The 15,996-nt window shown below is 41.2% G+C and overlaps 1 protein-coding gene across 1 annotated transcript in view; it reads right to left on the bottom strand.

The window, feature by feature from the left end:
- The window catches only part of CLVS2 (clavesin 2), a 48,391-nt gene extending 41,651 nt beyond the window's left edge, over positions 1–6,740 (bottom strand). Inside the window, exon 1 of the mRNA XM_005154720.2 lies at positions 6,352–6,740. Within this exon, the coding sequence (XP_005154777.1) occupies positions 6,352–6,740 (389 nt within the window). The remainder of the gene's footprint in view (positions 1–6,351) is intronic.
- Positions 6,741–15,996: the final 9,256 nt, after the last annotated feature.

The raw sequence follows: 15,996 nt of genomic DNA, 5'->3' as shown, positions 1-15,996 counted from the left end.
GGAATTCAACCACCATGGAGTAACCAATGGCTGCAGAGCTAAGCATCCACAAATCTGTGGCACATTCACAAAACCTTTTTTCCTGTTGCAGGATTTGGATAAGAGAGCCAGTTCACAACAACAATGATAATACTGTATGTTTACTCACTGAAAAAGACAAAAGGTGGTCCTCTCCATGAAAACAAGTCCTGAAGAACACAGGTCTAGCTATAACGAAGCAGGAACAATTTTGGCTAGAGGAAGGTATATTAAGTACTTTTTAAGTCTAAAAAGCCACATTAGGAGTATACAGGGACATGTCACTAACAACCAAGTTTCCTGCCTCAAATGCCCTTCAGGGCAATTAGCTGAAAATAGGAGCTATCCTTCATTCTGTAATGGACTTCATCTCTTTGTTTTGATACATTACTTAAGTACAGTACAGGAAACCAAACAAGAAAGACAAATCCATTAGTGGATATTTAAAGCAGCTTTTACTCTGGACATGTGCTGAGGAGAGCCAGACATGTAAACCTGGTGTGATAGATGAAATCTGAGACAGTGCAAATGGCAGCTGAAAGTATCAGCTGAACAGCCCAAGCAAATATATCAAGATTAAAGAAACTAAACTAATGCTTTCACACAGCACAGAGTTATTTGCATAAAGACTCATCTTTAATCCACTGCAGCCTCATGCTGTCCAACATTTCACCTCATTGCTACTACTGTTCATGCCAGCACCAGGATGCACAAACTCTGCCATAAAATACACTCCATCCTCAGCTGGACTTTAGGGAAATTAAAATCCTATGTTAAAAGAAGGTGGGAAAATTACTCTGGATTGTGTTTTTGAAATTACTTTCCATACAGGTTCAGAAATACAACTAATGAAAAGTGAGAAACAGGGGATGTTAGTGAGTGTCAGCATATTAGCCTTTAATTTTAAGACAACATAGTGCTCAGTCTCAGGCCAAGATGGTATGCTTTTATTCTTATTAATCTATTTAAGTAATAGTGTGCATTTAGAAGACAGCTAGCCACTCATTTTACCCTGGCCCTAGTTTTACAATGACTCTTCTAGAGCTATCAGGTACATATGGTGTGCTGGGCCTGACTTGCTGCAGTGCGTATTCTGTAATAGCCTGGAGATAGACTGTGCAGAAATAAATCCTATTTATTTATGACTAAATTCACTTGTTTAAACAGACTCTTACAGGATGCATTGTAGCTAGCAAGGTATTACTAATTACTATGATAATCAAGAACTCATGGTTAATTTTAATGCATTTAGTTCACTCTATTTATAAACCATGCTTAATCTGATGGAAAGCTTAGGCAACTTTTTAGCCCAGTTGTTAATGTGAATAACAATGCTGGAAATATGTTATCACATATATAATACACTCTTAATGTTCCTTTTCTATGTGAGTCCCAGCCTGAGTTCAAATAAGGTGGGGACTGGTATGCAGACAGACTCTGCTACCTCTTGCAATTTTTCATTCAGGTTGACTTTAAAGCAATGAGCCTGGGATAATAGCCACACTGAAAGTGATTTTTTCAAATGCTTTGGGATGGCTACCATTCCTACCACAACAGCAACAGAACCTTCAAGGGTAATGCCTCACTGAAGTCTTAATTTGTAAAGAACAGAATAGCTCAAACAACTAAGCATCCCACTTTCTTGCAATTTAACAGTGGCAGCAATTTCCCCTTTACAGAAAAGTTCTCTGAGAATTTTTTATATGGCATGAACAGATTCAAAATATTTCCCAGGTTTTCTGGGAAAAACAGTCTGGTAGACACTGCTATCAGCTCAATAGTGTTTCATTATGATCTTTCACCATTAGCTCTTGGTTATATGGTCTATGTATCCTCTTCATTCCCAGAGGCCACTGTGATCGCTATCAGGCCAACAGAAAGAGAAGAGACAGGAAGAATGCAGGGTACAGATGTCTCATGTCAAATTGAGCTGTGTCAGCTGTTTTCAATATTTTATGTTCTTGATGATGAGTGGCATCTACAGTATCATCTGTTTAACCAGATTCTGGTTCCAGTCAATTCGCTTTTCCTCTGAATAACAGATAATCTGATTTGGCAGGGTTGCCCTACTATCGCTATTGTTATTTGTCATCCCTCCCCCCAGTATAAAGAAATTTCAAGTTATTTTGAGAATTAAAACTGAGTGGCATGAATTTCCTCTCATGAGTTAACTAGAACAGATAAATGGTAAGTCTTCTTCACCAGAATTTAAGGCGCATGTTTCCTGAAGGTCCCAAACACGTAAGGAACACACAGTCTGTATTTTAAGCTAATCACCATTTGGAAAAGTAAAGATTTTTGTCAAATGAAGTCTTATGCCACTGTGGTTTAAAATGGAAGGCTGGTCAAGTGTCTGAGCCATCATCCTATTTCTAACCTACTGCTCTTTGTATTTTCAGAATTTCAGTGAAATAAGACTTCTCAGGATACACAAAGCAGTATGCAGAAATGATGCCTCATATCTCCTTGATTTGTCAATCTGGGTACAGATCTGTATGTTGAAAAGATGGGAGATTGAAACTTCACTTACACCTATTCTGCTTAAATAGTGGCAGCATGCCCTGGGAGCCCTTACTCTAAAACCAAAAAGCACCACCAGTGTTACAAAAAATGCACAGGAAAATAGAAATTAATCCAAATATTTTACCAGATTAGCTTTTAGATTCAGATTTAATACCATTCATTTCTCTTTATGTTAGCCCAGTGTCTAAGTCACAGACACAGATGCAATAAGCTGATCTAAATCTTACATTATCATTGATCAAAAAGATCCCTAGCCAAAACACTCAGTCTAAATGCGAGTATTAGGCAGATACAGATACCTGGGAGAAAGCTAGGAAACAATAAGATAGCATAGGTCAGCAAGAGAAAGTGTAAAGAAATTACTAGTTAATCATTATTATTGGAAAGATATAACTTCCAAACAAGAATTGACTCTAGTAACCATGTACTTTGTTACTGTTAGTATGTTATTACTGTTAGCATTGCTATTTATTTTGTCATACTGGCTCAATCAGAGCTTGAAAAACACCCTGCCAACTCATGTGTGGTTAATAGCGAGCTGAGGAACAGACCAGACACCTAATAGTTAGATTATTTAAATTTTTATTTAATGGGAGGAAAAAGTAAGTTTCTAGCACTTCTGCACATGATAGAATAGGTCAGAAAGAAAACCAGTGGAGTCTGTTTTTGCCCTGCTATAAATCACCTGATGCAACAGCAGAGCTAATGGTAATGAGTGCAGGGGATTTCCATATTCACTGAGGACAGTGGGAGCTGACTAGGTCACTGTGACACGAAGAGGAACTAGATATCACTGCATCACTCTTTTACTGCACTTTTCCACTGCACTTTCTAGGAAAAACTCTGAGATAATACCAGGAAAGATTTCAAATAAATAGCATTAAAATGGACTGATTTTTCTGGGGAATTTGTGTACAGGTTCCATAAAGCATACAGAAGAAGATGCATGACAACAGGTCCTTTGCCACTGACAATTGAAGTTAATTGTACCATTAACTGAAAAAAAAAACCTCCACCAGCTAGACACATGAAGCATAAGGGAGTCTTCAAATGTACATACATCCCTAACATCTAGTTGTTCAGACGGTAGGATATCTGGTACAGTTTTCAAGCCCTGCTTCAATTTAGTGATTTAACATCTAGTATACAGGCTTGTTTTACCAAAGGAGTGTTCTGTCTCCCACACTTTTCTTTCTAATTGGAACTATGTACATCAGAGGCTGCTGGTGCTATATAAATCATCTATAGTATGTCCGCTCTTCATTTAAATAACAAATTGGAACTTTTTTTTTCAAATTGTTACATGCTGGCCATAATAAGTTGTACACACATGATAAATGCGGAGGCATGCTGTGCTCTATTAACTCAGTTTATGAAGCATACAAAGAGGTCCTAACAAGACAGACTTCAAGGAGCAATACTCCCATTGTTACTGCAAAAGGAGCAGTGCTTTATGCACAACAAGCTCTCAGGTCGGTTGAGGAATAAGCTTGAGACATATTGCACAGCAGTTCTGGTACAAGTTCCATACACTGTGCTTCCAAGGTTCAGTTGCTGAACATCAGATAATGGAAGACACTAAATTAATTAGAAAAGAAAGTGACCTAGGACCATTCCCAGATCTGTCACTGAGTTGTCATGTGCCTTGGAGCAAACCACTCCCTGCAGCTGGGCTTCAGTTCTCTCCCCTTTGTCTGAGTGGTCTATCAGAGAATAAATCCCTTGCTCTGGAGGAAAGGCGTACTGTAGGCATGCAGTGCTGAAAAGCAGCAAGCATACAATTGCAAACATTGGGTATTCTGGTGAACTCCAGTCACTTTGCTGCTATAAAACAGATAATAATTGTACCAATAAATAAATACTTCATAAAAATATATAAATTTCCTATTGTGCCAGCTGATGTCATATAATTCAAATATTAGCACATCCAAAATTAAGAAGGAAATACAACTATTCTTTTCACATTGCAATTATTTTTTTAAATGCTATTTTTAAATGAACTTGAATTCTTGGTGTTCTTTTGACTAGCAACCAATGACCTGAAAAACATCACATAAAGCTTTGGGTTTAGTTTTTTTTCATTAATGAGAAATGACAATACAGTATAGAGTACCTATATATTTGCTAATTCTTCCTTCAGGGGTTTCTAAGATCTTGTGAAGTTGTTTTTAAAATAAAAAGTTGATCTGGTCCTGAAGGGGGAAATAAAGAAAGTCCTCATATGAAAAATGAAGCCCACTTAGAGAGTCCTTCGCTTCATCACTGCTGTTTCCTCACTCAGCTGCCTTTGCTCCACCTGCTAGAAAACCAAAGCAGGAAAAGGACACTGACACCAGCTCTGCATATGTTCATCCACACTTTCTTTTTGTTTGCCTGGTTGTGGGCAGTTTTGATTTGCGCCAGACAGCTTTCTCCCAGTGCCTGGCCATGATTCATGGGTTAGGAAGGGCCAGGAAACTCTCCCCTTAGGCAGTGTGGATATGGCCACCATGTCTGGAAATGAGGAAATCCATGGTGGGCCCGCAGCCATCCCTAGCTGTAACACTGACTGGTGCAGGGAGCCGTGGGATCACTCCCTGCAGTGGCTATCCACACAGCCTGCAAAAGAACAGCTATACAAACAATTAAAGGGTAAGCTTAAGCATGCTGATCCCCCAGATTCAGTCCTTTCTACCCATGCTGCTGGCTATTTATGTCCCCCCAATGTTTCAAAATAGCTGAGCCTGGAATATCTGCACGGAACACTCAGCACTGCCTATGCCAAACTTGTGTTGACTGCACAAAAGATGGTTTGGGTTCATGTCAGGCAACTAGCAAGGTTTTAAGTTTTCTCACTGAGAAGTGCTTCAGATGCTAAACATGCTGGCAGGTTGGGAGCCTAGGGAAATTATGCAGTGCTTACAGCAGGTTTAAGAGAGTACACTCTTAATGGGTTCCTTCATTTACATCTGAAAATCAAGCAAATTTTGTGGATAGAATTTTAGACTGGAAGAAACTGAGCATGACAATCAATTAGGTATTTAGAATAACCAAATAGTGTCACATAGTATCAAGCTGACTCTTAAAAGAAAGGGCCTTGGTCAGAGACAGCACTTGGGTCAGCCTGCTAAGTCATCTTCTGACTAGAGTAGTCCCAAAAAGGATCTGAAATTGTTCTAGGGACTGCAATTGCCTCCTTCAATTCACTACCAAAGCCTGGTGTGCTTGGATGAGAAAATTCCCAGTTGGAGCAGCATGAGTAGGGAAAAGAAGTACCACAACTTCCATCCTGGCACTTCCAGGTGGCTCAGGCAATGCTTTCTTTAGCTGACAGAAAGGATTTGGGAGCCTCAGCTTCTTGCACAGATAAACTTTTCAGCTCAAAGGCCATCATGGATACTCCTGTTTTACACACAGAAGCACCCACTTTCTTCTATGGCACCTGAGCTGCTCTGTGTGTGTCAATGCAGAAAGACCAGCATGGAGAGCACAACCAGCCTTTGTCAGGGGGATACGCTTATCATCTACCATGCCAGCTCATCTCAGCTAAGGGCAGGCAGAAGGGTGTAAAGCTCCTACCAGCCGGTTGAGAAGAGCACTGGAGCAGTTCCTACTTCCCTCCCAAAATTCAGTCCCTGAAGGATGAGCAGGTTGAAAAGGCCCTAAGCCATGAAATTTAATTTAATTTAATTTCTTCCTACCTTCCATGCTGCTACCCAGCCAGCTGGCTGTGTCCCCACTGCCCACCCATCCTCCCTCTGCTCTGGCACAGCTTTTCCTATGCGTTGCTCCTGGTGAAGAAGGGATTAGGGTGGGTGGCTCTGCATTTACCTGCTCTGGTCCCAGTTGGCAGCAAAAAGAACGAGGATCTTCCTGCCGTAGTGGTCCAGGTTAGCCAGCCCACCGGGGAAACCATCCTTCAGTGCCTGCTTGATACCGGGGTCTGTGGCCTTGAAGCTCTTGAACATGTCCAGGTTCTGCTGGCGATATTCAAAGTACTGGGCCAGGAGGCGAAATGCCTCGAAGTGCTGAAACTTCCTGGCCCGCAGGAACCGCAGGATGAAGGCATCGTCGGTGCGGAGGAAGCCGATGTCCGGCCGCGTGATCACCATGTCCCGCACCTCCTGGATGTCCTGGTGCAAGGTGTCTGGGTTCTCATTCAGCTCCAGCCGGGCTTTCTCTAGAGTCTCCGGGGAGAGACCTGCTTGCAAATGAGTCATGGCGCTGCCCTCCTCCTCCCCGCCTCTGCTGCCGGCACTCCTCAGCCTCCCGGCCGCTTGGCCCCCGCAGGCGGGGTGCCCCGGCTCGGCCGGCAGACGCTCCTCCGCCCCGCCGGGCCTCGCCCCGCGGCTCCCCGGCCTCGCCGCCGCTGCCAGTCCGGCCGCCGAGAAGCGAGTGGCTCCCAGGCAGCCAAGTCCCGGGGGAGGGCTGGCACCGAGACTGGCCCCAGGCTGCTGGCAGAGCTGCGTTATCTCTCTGACATAGCGCCCTCCACGCCGCGGGATCCGACGCTCCGCAGCATCCCCGCAGCCGGTCCGCGGAGGAGCCGAAAGCCGCCGGAGATGGGGCTGCGGACTACCGGCTGCACTCACCGATTGCCCCCGCCGGTGCCGGTGCCGCTGCCGGTGCTAGAGCGGATCTCAGGCCGGGCTGCAGCGGCAGCAAGGGGCCCAGCCGCTAGGCAGGGCGAGCGGCACCGGCGGACGCTCCCCTGGCCCGGGGCTGGCAGGGGGGCTGCTCTCCCCGGAGCAGCACCATTTACGTAAGATCAGAGCTCGCCCTGCTTCGGAAGCGTCTCCCTAGATCTGAGAGAAGGCTAAAAAAAACCAAAACAACCCAAGCACTGAACAAAACAAAAACAAACAAACAAACAAAAAACAAAACCCCAGCAACACCAAACTAAAATAAATAAATAAAATAAACAGCAGGGAGGAGGAGGAGGGAAGCCGATCCGCAGGTGCTTAGCCGGTACCGGTTACCGAAGAGGCTCCCGCTCGCCGGCGCGAAGCCCGGAAAGGCACACGGAGCCTCGGCCTTGAGGATGCTCGTCCCCCTCCTGCGCTCTCCTCCGTTCCACGCCCCGGCTCCCAGATGGTACCAGCCGGCGCGGGGCTGCCTGCTGCCAGGCCCCGCCTTGCACACACACACACACACACACACAGGAGCGCAACGACACCTGCCCTCCTACGCCGAAAACGCCCCTCTGGAGCCGAGGGGAGCAGAGAGAGGCGGGAGCGGAGGCAGCGCCGCTCTCCTCCGCGCAGCGGAGCGCCGAGCCGCCGCCGGGCGGAGGGTGGGTGGGGGGACGGCGCCCGCAGCGTGGATCTCCGCGCAGAATGGTGGGGAGCTTTGCGCAGAGACGCGAAGTGGCTGCTTGTGCCGGGGGTGCGAGGAGCAAGATGGTGGTTGCCTGGAGAGGGGAGTGGGTAGCAGAGGGGCCCTCGATTTGTGGGGCAGTGAGTAAGAGCCTGCGGAGCCTCCCGCGGGAGTCAGGCCGAGGGTCCCTGTAAATCTCGGGGTCGTGCCAGTGGTGAGATGTTCATGGAGTGATGGCTTTCCTTGCAATCCTCTCTTTTGGCTGAATTTATTAACAGGAAACATTATGAGCTTAAAAATCTGGGAATAAAACAAAGCAATGCTGTGTTTTGGCCTCCCATCGGAGGCAGCATGTTTCCAAATCCATTACATCGCAAAGGACAAAAATATCTTTCTTCTGCGTATTGACTTGTCAGTGAGGAAAATACTTTTTCCGTGCAGAAAAGTTTGATGCTGCAGTCACCTTTCAGGAGAAATTCCCACTGAAGAACACTTAACCTTTATCTGAGGGACTGGACCTCCCTGCTGCAAGACTGAAAATCAAGATTACAGAAAAGATACAGTGAACACAAGAGAAGCCTACAACATGTATGTCCTCCTCCTTCCTATAGAAGGCACAGTGCTCCAATACTGCGCTGGGCTCCTTTCCCAAGATGACATAGCCAGAGCACACAGCCTGAATTATTGAAAAGGCCCTGAGATTACTGAACCATGTAGAGAGTATATATGGGGAATACACCAGTGGGAAGTATAGTATGTGTTCTCAGGCAAATAAAGATACTCATAAAAGCACTTAAATGATACCCTACATTTTCTGCAGGCCATCGTCAGGTGAAACAAATGACCTCAGCAGCAGGAGGGAGCCCTCAGCAGTGAGCATGCTCTGATAGTGAGTTTAGGCAGTGAACAGTAGTTAGGTGGCAAAATAGTCATTCTTCTGGCAGCTAAACGGAGGATTTGCTTTTTGTAGGGTTTTATGGGGGTTTTGAGTTCTTCACCAGATCCTTTCTTTGTGCCTAAGGGTCAAGTTTTACCTATTTCTTCACAGCTGCCTGACCTCAAAATATATGCAGTGGAGATTGCTGGAAGGGCAGACAGAAGCACGGGTCCCTTCTAAGCTGGGTAGCAGTCTTCCAGTGACCTAGCTGAAGGCAGACTGGTGGAAGGATCTATCTGATAGTGCCCAGTCTTTGCTGCACAGCTTCATTTCATCTGAATATCAATGCATGCTTTGAGATGCCTCATGAGACAAAAGGATAAGCAGTCTACCTAAGGACTGAATCACTCACTAGAAAAGCTTATTTCTCTTTGTCTGACAAAATGCTTTTAAATTTTAGATTAGCCCCTTTACGTAGATGTGATTCATTTAGGTAACTTTTTCTTAGAGCAGTTATTGCTCCAGAAATAGTTTGTGCTTGTTTTAAAATATTCTCTATTATTCTTAAATTTTCATTTTCATTTGCTCTTGAAATATTTGTATGTGTTAATTTTATACTCCTCAGCAAATACCCTTTGAGAAGAGCTGTTTCCATCACTCCTATTGAACTAACAACAAGATTTTTCCTGCCATCATCTTCAATTTCTATTGTCATTGCTCTGCCTTTTCCATTGCAATTAAGCTAATAGAAGAGTAGATCATGTGACAAGTCAGTGCAAGGCAAGCTGCAGGCATTCAGTGTCTTGCAAAATCAAGTCCATAATATATCCTGCCTATAACCTCCAGTAACACATTCCTTAATTTGTTTTATTTTTCTACTGCAAGTGCAAGTATACGCATATATTAGATTTTTTCGTGTATTCCAGTGCATAGATGCACTGAACAGAGAAAAGAAGTGAACTGCCCAGAATTAAAATATTAACAATTTTAAAGCTACAGAAAAAGCTAATTCTAAAGTTTCTTAATTAAAAAAAAAGAAAATACATAAAATTTCACAGAAAACTGCCAATATTTTTTCCCCATTTTTTTTACTATATTTAAGTTCTTCCTCTTCATATCCTTTTAAAAATAAAAAAGGCACAGAAAAACACAGGGGGAAAATGTGGAGGAAGAGGATAAAAAGAAATCTGGAAGCCAAATATATTAATTAATTTCATCAAAACCAATCCAATTTCTATATGCTTCCTTTTCAAACAAGGTTCAGTCTCCACAAAAATGTATTTAATAATGTAACAATTTCTAACCAATACATTGCCACATTAAAATGAAATTCATCGAATCTGAACAGAATTTCAAGAAGATAATTTTGCAATGTCTTGTTGAAAATAGATCAAAATGCCCTCATCATGAAGGAGGTGGTTTACATAGCTCTTTCCTCAACTGAGTAGATTTAGAAGGTGAGCACTATGAAAAGCACGTGCAGCAAGGCAGCCTAAAGATGGAGTAGGTAAAAGAATAAGATTTTGGTCCAAACCATCATGGGTCTTACTATGACAGTAGCATTTTTTCAATACTTTGAGATCTTGAAGGATTTATTTTAAATATAAATAACTTCATAGGAGCAATAAAAAGATGCTTCTGATATCTGTAGGCAGATTTATCAAACCATTTAAATGCTATAATTAAGAAATATGTGTTTTCCAATATGTTATCCTACCTAAGTCATGAAGGGGAAAATAGAACCACTAATGCAGTTAGATGCAGCATATTGATGGCACAGTGTAATTTATTTATTGTGTATATGCACTTTTCCTTCCATAAAACAGTAGGGGTGTCTGACTAAATCCATTATGTAAATCTCAGCATCTCTTCGCTTGCACTTACAAACTATTATTTTTCTTTGATGCTTTTATAGTCACTTTTGCCTGAACTTCATACAATTAAAATCCAAGCACCCTGCAGTCCCATAAGCTACAATTAGGCACCTGATCTGAAATAAAAATATAACAGAAATAAGACAAAAAGGTGTGTGTAGGTGTGTGATATCAAAGATGCTAATTCACATTCAGAATTAAATTATTTAAAATCAGGACATCTAGGAACAAAAATGGAATATTGGAATTAAACCAAACAAAATAATTATAAGATGGTGGATAAGGAAATAACTGTATTAAGACTAATATTGGTACTGCACTTTCTCTGGAGTAGTTTAAGATTCTAGACAGCTCTTGCTGTTGACTTTGACTTACAATCGCACTGGCCTCAGCATCCTGCTCTGGGTATTCCTTCAGGATAGCTGTGCACATAGAATCGAAATTCTAAAAGAGTTTGTCTTATTTAGCTGTGATATAGTTAAAGAGATGAGAAATATGTTTGAAAGTACATATGTCCAGGAGTATATGCTCTCATGCATTCCTCTTCAGCAGTGTTTGTGGAGGTGCATGTAGTTAAGCGTGTCCTTGAAGATTTTGAAAAGGGCTATGACTTTTTCAAAAGCATCTGAATATCACCTAAATCAAAAAGAGCTAAATTCAAAGTCCAAAGAACCCAGGACAGTGCCATTTTCAGAATCAATTTAGAAATTTCATCCAAACATTTTAACAGCATAACAATTGTAGGTGGTCAGAACAAGCATCTTTAAATGTTCATAGTGTGCCTCTAGGCTGGCTTAAAGTGGAAGCCTAAGGAACAGTACCGGTTAGTGTTTGGCTCCTGGACTCCTGAAATATTTTCTTCAATGTGAGTTAGTCTTTGAAGTCATTCATTAACCACAGTGCTGTGACTTAACAAGTTCCCGTATGACAGTTGAGACTTAGCGACTGATCTCAGGCTTGATCTTGTCTCAGTGCAGGTGGCTGATAGAACTTCTCAGTTTAAACCTTAGTAGAACAACATAAGGTTGAGGATTCTCCTCCAACAGAATTCTGTAACTAGGTGAGTTATGTGAATGCAGTTAAGTGTCTGAGCATGATAGTGATCTTTACTTAAGCATATTTGTAGAAAACATCAGAATGCTTGACCTAGAAAGTCCCATTATACCTGAAACAAGAGTGCTTCTAGAACTGAGCTCTGTTGGAAATCTGTCAGCAACTTCATATGCTGACTAGCTGAAAAAATCAGCTTCTGAGAGCAAACTAGACGTCTGTCTTTTATTCATCATCAAAGTTCTCTAACATAAGGAAAAATGGCCTTACAGTAGGCAAGGGATAGCACCTGAGAAATATTTCAGTATGACAAGCCTACTCAAAGAATTATAAAAGATTAAACTGGAAGGGATTTTAAGAGATTGCCTAGTTTATCTATCCCCCATCCTGATAGATGCTTGTCTGAGTGCTGTTTAAAAACCTCCAGCAGCAGGCACCCCACAGCTTCTCTAGACAGTCTCTCCCAGGGCTTCAGTATCCACAGAGTACGTTATTTCCACTGTCTGCCCCATCTATCACTTGCTGCAATTTAGCCCATTGTTTTTTATCTACTGTAGACTGACAGAATAATTTATTTCTTCATTTTAAATCTCTCTTCTTTCTTTGGCTACACAACCTCTTTTCTTTCAATCTCTGGCATTTAAAACACTTCAGATATACAGTATGAAAGGATGAGTGCGAACAGGACATTAGTGTCATGGGGACAGTACTCTGATGGCTTTCCTCTTCTATCTACATAAGGTCTTTACATGCTATTTTTACATTAGAACAGACAGTCCTCCAGAGGTGAAATTCCAGGTTGAAATAATTAACCTGTGATTTAGAAAAGTCAGCATCTCACAAAAAGATGATATACAAAGGTAAAAGTTCTGCATGGCATTAGAGCCAACTCAAAGTAACTGCTGTATTAATAAATAAATAAAATTAGAAAAAAAACCAAGCCCCACAACAAAATAACACCCCAAACTTAGGCAGCTGCGGGACTCTATCAAGCAGTTTCAGACATTAGTTTAATGTAACTAAAATGGTATCTCAAAATGTAATGAAGTTCATTTTTATATTAATACTGCATTAACTGGGAGCAAAGCAGTCAGATATATTTCACTGCCATAACAATTTGTACATCAGAGATATGTAGGAAATAAAAGATAATGCATTAATAACTGAGCCAATAGTTTCAATAAGCTTAGTCAAATGATGACTTAGGACATTAAACTTTCTAAAATTCCAGTACAGAATTAATCAGAATGTTGAAGAATGCTAAGTTTGGAATAAATGCTCCTTTTATTAAAAATGGATTAATGCAGTCATAGAACAAAACTATCATTAAATCATTTTAATGCAACTATGAGAAAGACATGTAAGTCTAAAAAACTCCCAGTGATGATCTGTGCCTTGACTTTCTTGAACTCCATATCCAGACTTCCATATCTAGAAGGTGATCAGTTTTGTCCTTGAATATGTAGCAGCACGTGCAGCAGATGGGTGAAAACCACATTTGGATGCAATGTAGGGTGATGAAACTCAATTGGTTTATGGTACTGGCATTTCCTATGCCGGAATAACTGCTAACTTCACAGTATTGGAAAACAGGTATATTGTGTATTTTGGCTGCACAAAGTAAAGGTGCTTGTGACTTCAGTAAGCATCATTTAGCCTACAGCTCAGGAAGTTGAGCACCATCCAAGCTAATATCAGCTTTTTTCTTCAAATCCTGATGGGAGATGCTATAGAATGGGTTCGCTGCTGTGAAGGTATTTCTGAAACTCCTTTGCCAAATCAAGGGACATGTTTTCATCTTTCTAAAAGTGATTTTGGGGAACATCAATATTTCCAGCTTTAAAATCTCTTAGTGGATTTGCTTTTAGAGTAAGTTGCAGCTTTCATCTGTCTGGAAAGACTGCAGTGCTTCATTTCATAAAGAATGGCCTTTTGTTGCTGAAAATCCAGCTTTTTTGAAGTTTTCTGTGGCTTTTTACTCTCCCTCACATATCTTTATGTCTGTCTGTCTATTTATTGTATTAAAAGCTCATTTTGTATCAAGCAAGTAAACATTTCCTATTTGAACTATTATATCCTGTCTTCAAGCTCTCATTTCCTTATATTTTTTTATATTTTTAAATTCTTACTTTGTCCTCATGGTCAGGTAGCTCTGTATGTCACTGGAAGTCTGTTTTACTCATTGTGCAGTTAGAATGCCTGCTGGTACACACAGTATTCATGCAAATTTTCTCTAGATGCAGCATTTTGTACCACATCATATTTCTTGATAAGGCACACAGGATTTTTTTCCCTTTAATATAGCAACTCCTTTAGGATACTTTTCCCATGATATGTGGTTTCATAAACAGTTTCTTTTGTACAGTATTATTCTCAGTGTTCTCTGGGCAAATCATGCCCACTGCAATAATGATACTTGTGACTCTGCCAGTTGCAACTTGAATGAATACCTGATATGAATCCTACAATACCACCACACCATTTCTGGCAGTGTGTGATCCTCACATCTAGACACAATAATAAATCTTTCTCTGCTGACTTGGTTACAGCATCTTATCAGATTACTTGGTACAACCTCATGAGGTGAACTCCTCATGAACATTCATGTCACCTTCCACACACAGCAGCTAAAAACCCACCTGCTCTATCATAACTATATAATACTTTCCTGTAAGTTTCTCAGAAATATCCATTCTGTTCTTAAAGGTCGTAATTTATATCACTTTGAATAACTGGATTTGTGAATTTGGCTTGATTCTGTCTGTCACTGAAATGTCAGAAAATCGCCTGAAAGCAGAGCAATTGAATAAAGCTGAAATCAGCCTCTTCTCTTGAGGCAGCATTTTCAGCTTATTCGACAAAATGTACTCCATCCCAGCACACATACTTCCGTGGCAAGATAACGTAACTAACACAGGCAGTGTTTGGTGATATAATTTCATTAAGATTTTCCAGTCTTCTTCTCTCTTTGAAAACTTCGCTTATCATCCATGTATTCTGTGGTTTTCTTTTTCGAGAGAATAGTGAAGCATGGAGAGGCTTGCTGCCTCCTAAATTTATATCCCGCCTCCTTTTTTCAGTTAAAGAATTCAGGCTGAGCACTTCATCTATTTACTAAGTCAAAACCAGATTGCACCCAAAAACTGTTGAATAATAAAAGTGTCTTATGCTGTAACTCATTTCAAAATAAATGGAGCCATTGAAAGTCATTAAACCGCAATGGACAGAAAGGTGGCCTTATTTTCTAAACTTACATACATGGAGGGCTTGTTGTCAGGGCGTTTTATGGCCAGTAATGGTAGCAGAAAACAGAAATACCATTTTCTTTGAAAGTGGTGATGGAGATAGCTTGAAGCTAACAAATGTAGACATATTTGATTTTGGAAACAAAGCTAATTCTGCTACTGCTGCAGGTGATTTGATTTTAGCACTTTAAAAATGCTAAGTTTAAACTTCACTCAGTCACTTAGGATTCGATTCAGCTGCTCAAGCACAGGCATTCAGAGTCAGAATTCTGAATGCCCTCAGAGAGAAAGAACTTCCAGAGGTGGAAAAAGTTTTAGGGGCACTTTTTGGCTATACAAGAGACTGGTCCAGCAGTAGTAGAATCTTCTAACCTTTAGCTCTCAGCTTGCTTCAGTGAATTGTCTTACTGAGGTGATAGCACCAAACCTGGAATGAATTTACTTGTTTTTACACATCAGTTCAAGGAAAATGTCATGCAGACATGCAGTCTTGATCCACAAAGTCAGGGGGAGTTTCCATACTGCCCTTGAGAAGTAAGGGAATTCAAATTCACTCAGTTCTCAAACTTCTCTAAGTAACAATACTTCTTGCAACATGGGACATCAGCTTAGACTAACACAACAGTCCCCCCTGGCCTTAAAAATATATGGATCTATAAAGTATAATGTTCATGCAAAAGTTAACTGCCTCACTATTAATGGTGAAATAAAAAGAATTAATGATATACCACAGTGCTGACTAAAAAACGTACTGCCAAGGAATTGGTAAAATTCAGAGAAAAGCAGAACCTGAATCATCAGATTAAATAAATGTGTCCCCAAACTCTGAAAATTTTGTCATAAGTTCATAGAAAATGCACCTGAATGTATAGAAAACACTAGTGATGAAGCAGCCAGTGTACTTAGGTAGGTTCTCAGGTCCTCTGCCTTTCAAGAGAATGAGTAGAATACGCAAGAATGTATCTTGTAAAAAGGCATTCTGCTTATTGGAGAAAAGCCATTTGATATTCCAGCACCACAGAAGTGTTAAGTAAATCTTTGAACATCTCAGGTCAGAATACCAACAGGTTTTAACCATTAGGACCACATGAAATGAGTCCAGGATATGCCCATG

The sequence above is a fragment of the Melopsittacus undulatus genome, chromosome 3 (assembly GCF_012275295.1).
Source record: "Melopsittacus undulatus isolate bMelUnd1 chromosome 3, bMelUnd1.mat.Z, whole genome shotgun sequence".
In the NCBI taxonomy this organism is placed as follows: Eukaryota; Metazoa; Chordata; class Aves; order Psittaciformes; family Psittaculidae; genus Melopsittacus; species Melopsittacus undulatus.
The sequence above is the reverse complement of the archived record's forward strand: the minus strand, read 5'-3'. Positions and strand labels throughout refer to the sequence as shown.